General features: G+C 45.7%; 1 protein-coding gene across 1 annotated transcript; it reads left to right on the forward strand.

Moving 5' to 3' along the window:
- Window positions 1-8182: 8182 nt before the first annotated feature.
- RPS14 (ribosomal protein S14) lies at window positions 8183-11578 on the forward strand (the record flags this gene model as incomplete). Its single annotated transcript, NM_001304903.1, is given in 4 exon segments — window positions 8183-8333; window positions 8951-9112; window positions 10457-10533; window positions 11499-11578. Coding segments are annotated over 4 exon segments (456 nt in total). The 3' UTR covers window positions 11567-11578.
- Between the last annotated feature and the right edge of the window lie 2108 nt (window positions 11579-13686).

The following is a 13686-nucleotide window of genomic DNA, read 5'->3' on the forward strand; positions in this document are numbered from 1 at the left end:
GTGCTCGGTCATGACGATTGTTCCTGTGCACTCACGCCCATTCTCCTTCCCCTCTGTCAAGTCTCTTCTCTTGACGACACCACAACTCTCGTTAAATCCAAAGTTCTGTCCACTCCGTGGCTGCATCCAAGCAGCTGAGCACGGCTGGAGAAAACACCAACCACCAACCTCACGTGGGCCCTCCACGCCGCCCCAGAGTTATCCTCTAGGGCCCTAGATCTCGGTGACCATTTCAAGCCTTCTCTCACCTCCAACCCTCCCTATCCCCCCACCCGCCTCCAGCCTCATGCTCCTCCCGCTCTCAAGCTCCCTCCCCGACACGTGCTGACCCTGCATGCCTCCCTTTTCCCCCATTTACACAGATGCACTAGTCACGTTCCTACCTCAAGCCAATTCCTCCCTGTGGGCACTGAAGCCCATCAAATCTCTCCTGCTCAAGGACACAGCTCCTTCATCAAATTCCCACTGTACTAGACCATTCCCATCAGTGTGCAAACATCTGTTGTGGATACAATCTTTAAAAAGAAAAACCAAAAGATCCTCTTGATCTCATTTCCTCATTCTCATCCAGTCCTTTGCACCCATTACCTTCATTTCTGTCTTACACCTACTCCGTTCAAGCGTTCCCCCTATACACACTCGCACCGAAACCGCTCTTGTCTTGGTCCCCAGTGCCCTCCATGTGGCTGCATCCGTGCACATTCTCAGCCTCCCCTTACATCTTGGCACAGCTGTCCGCTCCCTTCTCCTTGGTTCCCTTTCTTTGCTTGGCTTCCTGGACCCCCTCCTCTCAGTTTTTCTCCCATCTCACTGTTCCCAGCTTCTTTTTCCTTGGTTATCTCTTTCTCTTATCCCCATGCTCCAATGCTCAGTCCCTGGACCTCTTGTCCATCCACACTCAGCCTCTCAGGGGTCACCAATGGTCTCATGACTTCAAATACTGTCTAGATGCTGAAGACTCCTCTCCTCAATTCCAGACCCATCTATCCCCCAAACCTCCTTGGTATCTCCACTTGGATGTACAATAAACACCTTAAACTCAGGCCTACGATTGAACATCTGATCTTCCCCCCAAAACCTACTTCACTCTCGGCCTTCTCCATCCTGGCTGATGGCAACGCCACCTTTCCAGTTCCTCCAGCCATAAATGCTGGAATCATCTTTGACAATTCTCTTTCTCTTATGCCTCATGTCTAATCTGTCAAGAAATCTTGTTGGATCTACTTCGGAAATATAATGAAATTTTGATCCCTTCTTTCTGCTCCCACCGATGCCACCTGGGTCTCAGCTACCAGAGTCTCTCCCCTCTAAACTGGAACCCCTTCCTCTATGTTGGCCCCACCCCCACTGACAGTCTATTCTCCACAGAGCATCTTCAATGATCTTATTAAAACATAAGTTGGATTCTGTCCGTCCTTTGCTAAAAACCCTCTGATGGCTCCATTCAGAGAAAAAGCCAAAGTCCCTCAGTGACCTAAAAGCCTACATGATCTGCCCACGCCACCCATTACTTTCCATCACAGCATTTCCGCGTCTCCCACCCACCTGCCCTCGCTCACTGTATTCCAGCCACACTGGCCTCCTTACGATTCCTGGAATATGCCAGTGGTGCTCCCACCTGTGGCCCTTTGCACATGCTGTTCTGTCTGCTTGTTATAATCTTCCCTTAGATGGCAATACTTGCTCCTTTTTCTGCCTCCCACCTCTGCTCAAAACTCTCAACAAGACTACCTTGTGCTCTCAATTTAATTCTGCCACATCCCCCACCCCTTCCCTGAGAAGCCCCCACCCCTGAAATATCCTTTACCCTACTCAACTTTTTCTTCTTTCCATAGTAACTGGTTGATCACCTTCTAACATAATAAAAATTTTGTTTAGATATTATGTCTGCCCTTGCTGTCAGAATATGAACCCCAAGAAGGTAAGGATCATTATCTATTCTGATCACAAATATACCCCAAGTATCTAGAACAGCGTGAGACACATACTAAGGGCTCAATAAGATTTTATTGAATGCATGAATAAAGTATGAGAGGTGATAGCAAACACATTCCCTGTGTTTACAGTGTTGACAGTGCATGGGGTGGGGTGGGATGGGGAAAGCAGGCAAGGCAACAGAGAGGTAAGACCCAGTAGGAAGTGGCTCCCACCATTCCTCCCATGATCTCCCACCCCTCTTCCCTCGCACACAATACCCCAACCATACTGGCCATGTTTTTTCCTTAAACTCTCTGAGTGCCTTCCCACCTCGGGACCTTTGCATAAACTGTTCTCCCTGTCGAGACCATTCTTTCCATCTTCATTTAGCTAATTCCCGCTCTGTTTTTAAGTCTTAGCTTAAATGCCAGTATTATTATATCTCAGAGGTTGGCAAAGAGCAAGTGCCCAGTGAACACATGTTTCAACACACATTTTAAAAAGTACAGTTATTACCCCATTTTACAGGTGAGAAAACTAAAGTGCAGAGAGGTTACAATTTTTGCCCAAGGACTCACTATAACTATTTGTAGAAATAATAAATATGTTGCTTAAATAATAGAACTGGAATTTGAAAGCAGTGACTTTGCTGATTTCTGATATGAAGATAAGACTTCCCTGTTTTAAAAAAAATTGTTCTTTTTAAAATATTTGTCTTATTTTATTTTTTTAAGTGAGCTGTATGCCCAACGTGGGTCTTGAACTCATGACCCTGAGACCAAGAGTCACATGCTCTGCTGACTGAGCCAGCCAGGTGCCCTTAAAAAAATATGTTCTGAGGTGACTGTATGGACTACCTTCAGCCATAAGATCAAGCCACACTCCCTTCATGAAGTTTTCCTTCACTGAGGTCTTTGTGTTTAGTAAAATTCTTACCCAAAGCAAGAACTCACTCCACAGTGCTCCAGTCTCTACTATCATATCTCTTCTTCTTTTTTTTAAGTTAAAATATGCAAGCATTTACTGAGATACATAACTACAAATAATTAGATGTTAAAATAATTTAATACAATACTGTAAAATATTCTATGCAAATAATTTTGAAATGCATAAGGAGAAAGAAACATTTTTTAAGTTCAACTATTTAACATATAATATATTATTGGCTTCAGAGGCAGAGGTCAGTGATTCATCAGTCTTACATAACACCCAGGGCTCATTACATCACACGCCTTCCTTAATGACCTTCACCCTGTTACCCCATCCCCACTCTCCTCCCCTCCAGCAACCTGAGGGTTGCTATCATATCTCTTCTATTGATGAACTCACTACTAGAGAATAAAACACTCCCCCTTTTCAGGACTATAAACAGACAATTCACAGAAATTATGCAAATGCTCAAAACAATCCATTAAAAGACATCTCACCTTACTAACCATGGAAGAAATACAATACAAGGAGACATATTTAGTTTCTCAGTTAAGCAAAAGTGAAAATTGATAAGAACTTTCTGAGGGGCAGTTTAGCAACATGTATCAAAATTTCAAATATAGGGGCGCCTGGGTGGCTCAGTCGTTAAGCGTCTGCCTTTGGCTCAGGGTGTGATCCCGGCGTTCTGGGATCGAGCCCCACATCAGGCTCCTCTGCTGGGAGCCTGCTTCTTCCTCTCCCACTCCCCCTGCTTGTGTTCCCTCTCTCGCTGGCTGTTTCTCTCTCTGTCAAATAAATAAATAAAATCTTTAAAAAAAATTTCAAATATATATATATTTTTACTTCTGGAAATCTACCTTGAGGAAAAAATAGCACGAGTGTGTTCTTGACACTTTTGTTTACATTTACGATTCTGTCCAAAACAATAGAGAACTGGCTAAAGAAATGATGGGTCAGCTATAAAAAGAAATATCATACAGTAGTTAAAAATGATACAATACAGCTATTCCTAGTTGCTTGCAAGGAAGAGGATTGGGTGGCTGGGGTCAGAAGTGAGAGGAGGACTTTTTTTGTGCATACTGTTTCATATTTGTTTGTAGTTTTTATTTTTGTGAATGCATTTAATATTCAAAATAACAAATAAAATTTAAAATATTTGTAAAGCAGGGCACCTGGGTGGCTCAGTCAGTTAAGTGTCTGCCTTTGGCTCAGGTCATGATCCCAGGGTCCTGGGATCCAGCCCCGCATCAGGCTCCTCACTCAGCAGAGAGCCTGCTTCTTCCTCTCCCTCTGTTGCCCCCTCTGCTTGTGCGCTTTCTCTCTCTCTGTCAAATAAATAAACAAATAAAATCTTTAAAAAAATAAAATAAAATATTTGTAAAGAAATGTTGAAGATCTCTACTAGTTGTTATGGGAAGATGTCCACAATGTTGAGTAAAAGAAAGTTACCAAATGACATGCAGAATACAATTCCATTTACCTAAGACTGTGTATTATATAATAAAAACATAAGCATAGGCGATAGAAAGTAATTTCTAGAATGATGTTACGCATTGATAATGATAATTTGGTAATGGTGGTATCATTAGAAGAATGAATGCAGAGATGATTTTTACTTTTTTCTACATGCTTTATTGTGTAGATTGTTTATGTTGAGCACGGATTTTTTTCTGAAACCATCAAGGGAAGATATTGCAAGGTTATTCTCTTTTCTTAAAAAAAGGAAGTGCCTCTTCTGTATGTATTTGCATAGATCATGTTTGGAAAGGACATATACTAATTGTTGTAAGACTGTTGTTTCTTTCTTCTCTTTTGTTCTCCTTTCTGATCCTTCTATTTTATGGGTTTTCTGTAATTAATCACTTTTGTAAAGGGGAAAAGAAGCACTGCTTTTTATTTATTTTTATTTTTTTTAAGATTTTATTTATTTATTTGACAAAGGTAGAGACAGCCAGCGAGAGAGGGAACACAAGCAGGGGGAGTGGGAGAGGAAGAAGCAGGCTTCTAGCGGAGGAGCCTGATGTGGGGCTCGATCCCATAACGCTGGTATCACGCCCTGAGCTGAAGGCAGACGCTCAACCGCTGTGCCACCCAGGTGCCCCAAGAAGCACTGCTTTTTAAAAAGTTCTTCCCTAAATTGAGCTAAAGCTATTCAGTGGCACCAATTCTAGAGAAGAAAGGGCTCTATGTTACTCTGTATAATCGCTCATTTTGTTCAAAAACTTTCATATATATATATATATGCAATATATACAGTCCATTACATGGGTTTTATATATAAATGTATGTATGTATATATACACTTATATATATATATACAAACGTACACAAACACACACGACCTACTTCTCGGCCCTTCCCCATATAGGGTTTAAACATAGGCTTTGAAATCAGAATTCCAAATCAGCCACAAATGTGATTTCAGTTAACATCCCATATCTGTAAAAGGGAAATCGAAACAGTTATCTATTTGATAATTTTGTGAGGATTAAACGAAACAATCCATATAAATTGCTCAGCCCAAGCCAGTATATAAATATTGAATAATGTATTCTTATTTTGCCCAGTACATAGTAGACCAGTCTGTGATGATCGCCGTTGTTGTTGTTATTGCCCTCCGCGCCACGAGGAGCGCTGCAGCCTCCGAACGGACCAGGCCCGGGGTCAGGATACAGGAAGTTCATCTAGCCGCGGTCCCGTCCCCTTTGCACATTGGCTCGCCTCACTTAGTAGATGTAGCTCCTTTGCGCAGTCTCAGAGGCAGACCCGCTTGCAGCGACACCCTGCCCCTTGCGTCCTTTGGTGCTCTCTTAAGCAAATCGGCTTTACTGAGGGCGAGTCTTCAACTCCTTGGAAACGCTAAAGCCGGCATCTTCCGGGAGCCGGTTTCGCTCCGTGACCTCAGGCGTACACTTCCGGGGACGCGGACGTGACCCGTCGCCCCGCCCACTTCCAATCTCTCTTTCCGGTAGCGGAGTCTGGAGAAGACGCGCAGGTAGGAGGCTTGGGCGAGGATAATCCGGTGGCATCCTGCGGCAGGGGGTACCCATCGGGGCCGGGGTCGCGGGACTGGGGTGTTCCCGTGGAAGCCGAGCCAGGTGCGGGCGAGAGGGGCGCGGCCGGCCGACCCCAGATTTAGGGGTCGCTCCTAGTCTCGGAAGGTGGCGGTCTTCCCTCAAGGAGGGGCTTGTGAAGTCGGGGTGAGTGCGGCTACAGCTCTAAAGGCCCTGGCTCCGCGCTGCCGCCCCCGCTACGTGTAAGGGGCCGCACAGCGTGGTTGAGAAGTTGCGGGGACCCTAGTGTGATGTGGCCTCTCAGGTCTACTCCGCCAGTCTCCTGGGCGGTCGCAGGCCCGGCCCCTAACCCCTAGTTCGTTTCCTTGTTTGGAAACTAGGATTACCTGTCTCCCCGATCCCATAGGGTTGTAGTGAGTATTTAAAGAGGGAATCAGGAGAAACGGCCCTGTGTTGGGCGCTAAGTCTGGGTGATTGCTAAAGCCGGCACGTTGCAAGTACTGGGCGCTTAGGGCGCGCCGCACGATGCCAGAAGTCGGGGCTAGGGAATGTGCATCAGTGTTTGCTGAGCACCTGTTGTGCGTTTATAATTTATTCTCCAAGGACCATTGTCATCACCACTTCAGGGCGACACGGGGTGGGGAAACTGCACATGGGCATTTGTTGAGTGACCACTGCAGGCATTCATATTCGTGCTTCCTTAGGTCAGATCTGCGGGAGTCTTTCTGGGCTTTTCCAGGCAAAACTTAAAGCTTCTTTTCCTGGGAGCTCCCTTGGCACCTACCTTACAATTCTTACTCTGTTGGATCTAATTTGGGCGTAGAAACAGTTAACTTTGTACACCCAAGGCCTACACTTGTAGTGTTACTGTAATCACGCACTAGACCTCATAAGGAAGGCTCCGGGGAGATGCAGGAACTCAGGAGATGTGGACTTTCCCAGGTCTGGAATTGTGGTTATTCAGGGAATAGAGGCATCTTGACACAGGGTAGAGAGTGCTGGACTGGGGGGGGTTGGGACACTGATTTTTAGGTTTGATGTTGCCGCAGTCTTTACAAACCTAGGCAGGGCCATGTTTTTCTTCATCTGGAAGGGTACAGCCTAACTCATCTAAGCCCTTATTTCTAGTATCTTCTGAAAGTGTTAGGAAATTGTTGATTCTTGAGTCTCAGGAGGGCCAGAAGCCTTGTGGCTTTGGTCAGAAAGTAGGTCCTGTCCTAGCCTTCCGCATTATTATCCTCAGTGCTTTCCTTCTGTTAGTGTCTATCTCCCTTAGGGTCTCTTGCGGTTTAATTGCACTTCCATAACATGCTATGTCAGGTTAGAGTTAACCTGGTTTCACTAACATTGAGTTTTTGGGATGGGGCTTTTTCGCTTAGCCTTCCAAGAGGATATGTTTTATTTCCTTTAATGCTTGATTCTAGTAAAAGTTTGAGAATTTGGTTTTATTCAGTTGTGGAAAGATAGCAGGAGATAAGTTGTCAGAGGATGGGAGATAGCATTTAAACTGGCTTTTGGAGGGATCTGGTAGAGCACAGGATATAGTAGGAGATGAAGCTAGAGGGATATGTGGGTAAGGGACCCTGGAATTTTAAACCAAGGAATTGGTGCAGAGTTCAGGCAGCAGGTGCCTTCCATAAAGGGTCTTCAGGCGTCACCAGTTGATAGGTTATTGGCCTTGGCCTTCTACTAACCTTTTTGAATGTGGTCTTAAAGTTGTCTTTGAGCCTAACCTGTAAATGGTACTGGGGGCCAGGAAACCAGAAACACTTCTGGCATTGGAAGTGTTGTGAGTTGTAGACCAAGAATCTCTCAACCTGGTTTTCATCTCTGCTCTGCGAATGACTTGCTGTGTCACCCTAAACAGATCATCGAAAATTTCTCAGGATATATATTGGGGGCAGTAAAGCCCAGGGATAATGGATTTGCCCAGGTTTACAGAGCTGTCAGTTGAACTTGGAGGTCTCCAGAGACCTAAGCCAGTGTGTTTCTCAGGTTTTTGAGGCCCACTTGGTAAAAATTTGAGGGATACCTAACGATCTGCTTAGAACTCTAGGCTCTTTTCCTATAAGTGCTATGAGCTGTGCTTTGGTAGATTCAAGAGAAAGATGATCTCAAGGTACTTTGCTTTTTTAGCCATCAGTCGAAAGCCTCTAAATGCAGGGAGAAATGAGTTTTAGGCAGAGATGAGATTTCACAGACTAGGGTGGAGGGAAACAGGACACAGGAGCAAAACTTGGGAGATTTCCTTTAATCGCCAGGAAGAAGGGGCTGTGGAAACCTTGTCCATTGCTAATGTTAGATTCTTTTTCTTCTTTCAGAAATGGCACCTCGCAAGGGGAAGGAAAAGAAGGAAGAACAGGTCATCAGCCTTGGACCTCAGGTAGCTGAAGGAGAAAATGTGTTTGGTGTCTGCCACATCTTTGCATCCTTCAATGACACTTTTGTGCATGTCACCGATCTTTCTGGCAAGTGAGTACTTGGGTGAAGAGGCACAGACCAAACTGGCAAGGGTCTGGGGGAAGAAATGCCCCTGGAACTGGGTGGTAGTTTAAGGGATTCTCTTGAAAGAATTAAAAGAACGTTCAGATAAGGAAATGTATTTGGTTGTTTGGCCACAAATACTGTGATTTCCCAGGCACTTGATTTACGAGAGAGAAAGAGACACATTCTGTGCCCTTAGTGACCTTAAAGTGTAATCCTTGAATTCTCAATCTCTTGGTAGTTTGCAGGAGCAGGGGTGGACAGGAAGTCCGCCCTGTGTACAGGTTCTGGCTTCTTTAGCCAGTTTTTGTGACAGGCGAAGTCACTCAGATTCTAAGCTTTGGTTTACTCATAAAAGGTGAGGTTAATTGTGCCTACCTCATGGAACAATTGGGAGGATTAAATGCAAAAGTAAACTTAATATTGTTAATTCGGATCCCCATTAGGGCCGAACCCATGGCAGTCTTGTTAGAAAGGAGGGTGCATATTCAAGCTGACCTTAATCCTCTGCCATGCCTGAACTGGCACTCTTTAACTCAGTAGGGATGTGATAAGCATTCAGAATCCTTGATGGATGAGAGGAATGACTGAGCTTTTGTTCCCAGGGAAACCATCTGCCGCGTGACTGGTGGAATGAAGGTGAAGGCTGACCGAGATGAGTCCTCTCCCTACGCTGCCATGTTGGCTGCCCAGGATGTAGCCCAGAGGTGCAAGGAGCTGGGCATCACTGCCCTCCACATCAAACTACGGGCCACAGGAGGAAATAGGTATATATGGCAGGGGCTGGGTGGTGAGATCCCTGCCAGAACACCTGGATTTGAGGCTTGGTTTTTGTCTTGTGACTGTGTAAGACATCATAAGTGTGTTGAGATTTAGTAGTTGGCTGCTGCACCACTGCTTCTGCGTGTCCCCCGTCCCCCAACACTGTTTATTGAGCGCTCAGCTGCATACCAGGCATTGTGTTCTACGTAGTAGAGAAGAATGATGGGAAAGGGTAGCTATAGCCTCTACCCTTTCTATGTAGAGGCGCCTGGGCTGGTAGGAGAGTCTCACTTTATAAACAGCCTGAGTAGGGTTTCATGTGCTTTCCGTTTGTGGCAAGTGCTGGGAGGCAAGAAGTACAGTGTGAGTGATGGGAGTTAGTGATAAAGTATAATTTCAACTAAGACCTAAATGTTGTGCCAAGAGCTGGTTTAGTGAAGGGAGGGCAGGGGGAGAATATTCCAGCCAGATACAACTGCAGGGAAAAGGTCTTGAGCGGGAATGAACTTGGCACATCTACGGGAAAGATTTGCGTGAGGTATGATCAGAGAGATGGGAAGGAGCAAGTTCCTGCTAGGTCTTAGAGGAAGCAGTAAGGATTTGGACTTAATCCAAAGGGGGGAGCATAAGAACTTTTTAATAGTAATGACCTGATGAAATTGGGGTTTTGTTTTTGTGAGAGAATGTGTGTGAGGGCGGGGAGGGGAAAGCGGTACAGTGGGAGAGGGAGCATCTTAAGCAGACTAAAATGCTGAGCACAACCCTGAGGTCATGATTGACCTGAGCTGAAACCGAGTTGGACGCTTAACTGACCGAGCTACCCAGGCGCTCCAGAGATTGGCGATTTTTTTTTTTAAGGATGACTCCTGCTTCAGGACACCTGGTTGGCTCAGTTGATAAGAGCGTGAAACTCTTGACCTTGAGCATGAAGAGGTCAAGAGTTCAGGCTTCACGTTGGGCACAGAGCTTACATTAAAAAAAACAAAACTCTGACTGCTGTGTGGGCAGCAGACCAGACACAGTGGTCCTCTGGAGAGATGCTAGTGTCTTGGTTTTGGGTGGGGGGAGCAGCTGGAAATGGACAGATGGCCAAAAAAGAAATTATAGCCTTTGGCAAGAAGGGCAGTTCCTTAAATGGGCTGCAAGCAGAGCAGAGCACAAACTCTGATGCATGGGCCAGAAAGTATGCAACAAAAACCACACGTGGCCCACTAAGCCTTAAATATTTATTGTTTGGCCCTTCACGAAAAGTTGCAGATTCTTGAATTAGGAGGTTGTGGGATCAAGAAAGAACCAACCCCTAATGAGTTGAACAGAGCTTTTCTTAATGTAGATCCTCATTTCCCTAGAACCAAGACCCCTGGACCTGGGGCCCAGTCAGCCCTCAGAGCCCTTGCCCGCTCAGGAATGAAGATCGGGCGGATTGGTAAGTGCCTCCCTCTAGCTAGCACTTGAATTTGCTTTGAAGCCTTGACCCCAGAAAGCTTGTGTTGTACTCAGTGGGATGCAGTGCCTAGTCCGGGGACTGTTGGCAGTTAGGGTGCCACAGTTAATGGGGGTTGCAAGAGGCACCACATGACAGAATTTCTCTCTGAGCACCCCTATCACCTTGATGTGAATGTTGACCTTCCCTTCTGCAGTGGACAGTGCCGTTTGATTTCTGCCCCTCTGTGCTCCACATTGCCTGGTGTGCAGGGCTTGAGACTGGCTGGTGGAACTGATGGGAGATGAATTGTCTGTCCTTTTCAGTGTTTCTTAAGGGAGTTGGCATTTTGTGTGGCCTGTCCCCTGAATTGTAAGACCGTCAGCATCCTTGGTTCTTTCTTATTACGTATCAGAGAATGCCAGACATTGTAACAATGAAAAATGAATGCAGGGAGCAGCAGCTCCCATGATAGAGAATCACAGCGGGTCCCCTACCTCTGTGTAGTGCCTGCCCCCTCACGCCAGTGATCTTCTGGCCCCTTACAGCTCCTGAAAAAGGTGTTGGCCTTTCCCTGTTTTCTGTGCACATGGTAGCATCATATACTGATTCCCTCGGTCTAGTTAGTGGTTCAGCCTTTTACCTTTTGAAAAGGAGGTAGTTTTCAGTTCCCCCTGTTTAGAAGAATTTTTCCACTAGATAGTCTGTGGGCTGGGTATCAGAAACCTGATATCTCACCTCCTTCTGACATTGTAAGTTGAGTGCCTCTTCTGACCCTCTATTTTTCCTTCGGAATAGTGAGTTCAGACCACATCAGAAATTTTGAGGAAGCAGCAGATGGGGCAGTCTGTGTCCATGTGTTAATATACTGAGGATTCGCTGTTGGTCTGTTAGACCATGGGTCTAGGGACGCCTGGATGCTTTCCCATCCATCTCTAGGCAATGATGTTTTCTCTTCCTCCCCACAGAGGATGTCACCCCCATCCCCTCCGATAGCACCCGCAGGAAGGGGGGTCGCCGTGGTCGCCGTCTGTGAACAGGATTCCTCAAATTACTGTTTTCTGTTAATAAATTGCCTTTGTGTAAGCTATTTCGACTCTAGTCTTCTCTCCTTCAGGTATATTTGATTTTCCTCTTAGCTACATTTGACCAGGATATGAGACTGACTTGGTCACAGGTGCAGGACAAAGCAGGAGACATTTAGTAGCTATATTACTTCAGAGGATGTAGAGAACTTGCCAGACAGGAACACAGGAGAGATTAGTTAGGCCCCTGACATGTGACAGGGTGAGCCAATGTTCTGTGAAGTGACTTCCTGAGAGGAGTCGCCGGAGGAGAGGTGAGGGACCTGTGCTGCAGTTGGGTCTTCTCCACACTGCTTGTGGTGGCCATCATCTAAAGCAGACCAAGGCCTTAGAGACCTTGTTTTGAAAGCGGAGATGTTGGTTCCAAAAATGGACTAATTCTTAAAGAGCCGGAGCAGAGTGGAAACTGTTGGGCCAAGTGTAGTCTGAGCAGAAGAGGAGCCTTCCAGACTTGAGCCATATATAAACACATGTGGGTGTATACTCGCCCCCCACACCTTCTGTGCAAAATTGGGAGCGCACTCTACTGCATCTTGCTTTTTCTCACTTGGCAGATCTTGGAGATTGTTCCACATCAGTACATAAAGTACATAGAGATTCGGTCACCCCACAAATACACACCAAGCCCTATTTTCATCAGTGATTAAAAAAAGTTTTTGCTCTCCGGAAGCTTGCATCCACCTCCAAGGACCCAGTGGCACCAGATGGTACAGAGTGTTCTGCAAGAGATTAGCATAGGGCCCAGTAATGGTGACTGCTACACTGGTGGGGGGTTACAAAAGTAAGCTGGAAGAAAATGTTACTAATGTTATAAGGAAGAGAAAGAACATTTACAGTATTCTGCTGTATTTATCAAAAAAATCCACATGTATCAAATTACCCACACAGTTCAAATCTGTTGTTCAAAGGTCAACTATAGTCATTCAAGGAGATGGGAACACTTCCAACTCTATGATACTCTTTAAAAACCCGTAACCCAGTTAGAAGACATTCTGCAAAATACCAGTGCTTAAGTCACCAAAAGTGATGAAAAACAAGGACAGAAGACCAGAGGAGATTATGGAGACAGAACTAAATACAGCGTTGGATCCTGAACCAGAAAGAGGGCATTGGTGTGAAAAGTGGTAAAATCCAAGTAAGGCGTGAAGTTCAATTAGTAGTGTACCAACATTTGTTTCTTAGTTTTGACAAATGTTTGTGGTCGTGTTAAGATGTTAACATTAGGGAAAGCTGGATGAGTGGTATACAGAAAAGCCATATGATCTTTGCAACTTTTTGGAAACTCAAATCTAAAGTAAAAATGCGAGGGGAAAAAAACGAGTACTTTCTTATGGTCAGCCTGGTTCCTGAGGCAGGATGTGTACAGACCCTCAAGTGGTATACAGGCCTGGATCAAAATTACCTAGTTTTCCCAGCTTCAGACTGTAGCTTTAGGCAAATAACCACTCAGCCACTGAGTGAAAATTCCTGTGATAATGGCTGCTTCATAGGATATCATAAGACAAGATTAAAGTGTTCAGCACAGTGCCTGGCTCTGAAGAAGCTACTGCTATTCTTATGCCTATTGAGTTCTTATGCCAAGGAGCATGAATGACAGCTGGCTGGAATCCTGGTGGAAAAATGCTGGCAGTTGCTAGAGCATTCTTTTTATTTCCTGTGATGGGACTTTGCAACTTGTCCTGCTGTTTCCTGGTAACCAGGGATGCAATCAGCCAGGTCTTTGAAAGCAGTTCCTTTCAGGGGTTTGTTTGCAAGGAGAGCCAATTCGCACAGCTTGGGTTCGAACGGAGCAGCAGTCTGTCGGCCACAGGCGTGCAGGGCAGGACTGGATGAGCCATTGCCCACCTGCAACATGGACCATGGGAACCCATCCTTGGCAGGTGAGCCTAATGACGTGGGCTACAGTCACAACCTCAGCCAGGCCCCTAGAAATGATTCCTACTGCCCTCCTGCCTCCTTTCTCTGACCTAAGCCCCTGCAAGTCTCCTAAACAAGCCTCCGTGTCTTCCCCTCAGGCCCCTGCCTAGCCCTAGACCACATGTTTTGTTATCTGGTCCTGCCACACACTTCA

This window comes from Ailuropoda melanoleuca, chromosome 3 (genome assembly GCF_002007445.2).
Source record: "Ailuropoda melanoleuca isolate Jingjing chromosome 3, ASM200744v2, whole genome shotgun sequence".
In the NCBI taxonomy this organism is placed as follows: Eukaryota; Metazoa; Chordata; class Mammalia; order Carnivora; family Ursidae; genus Ailuropoda; species Ailuropoda melanoleuca.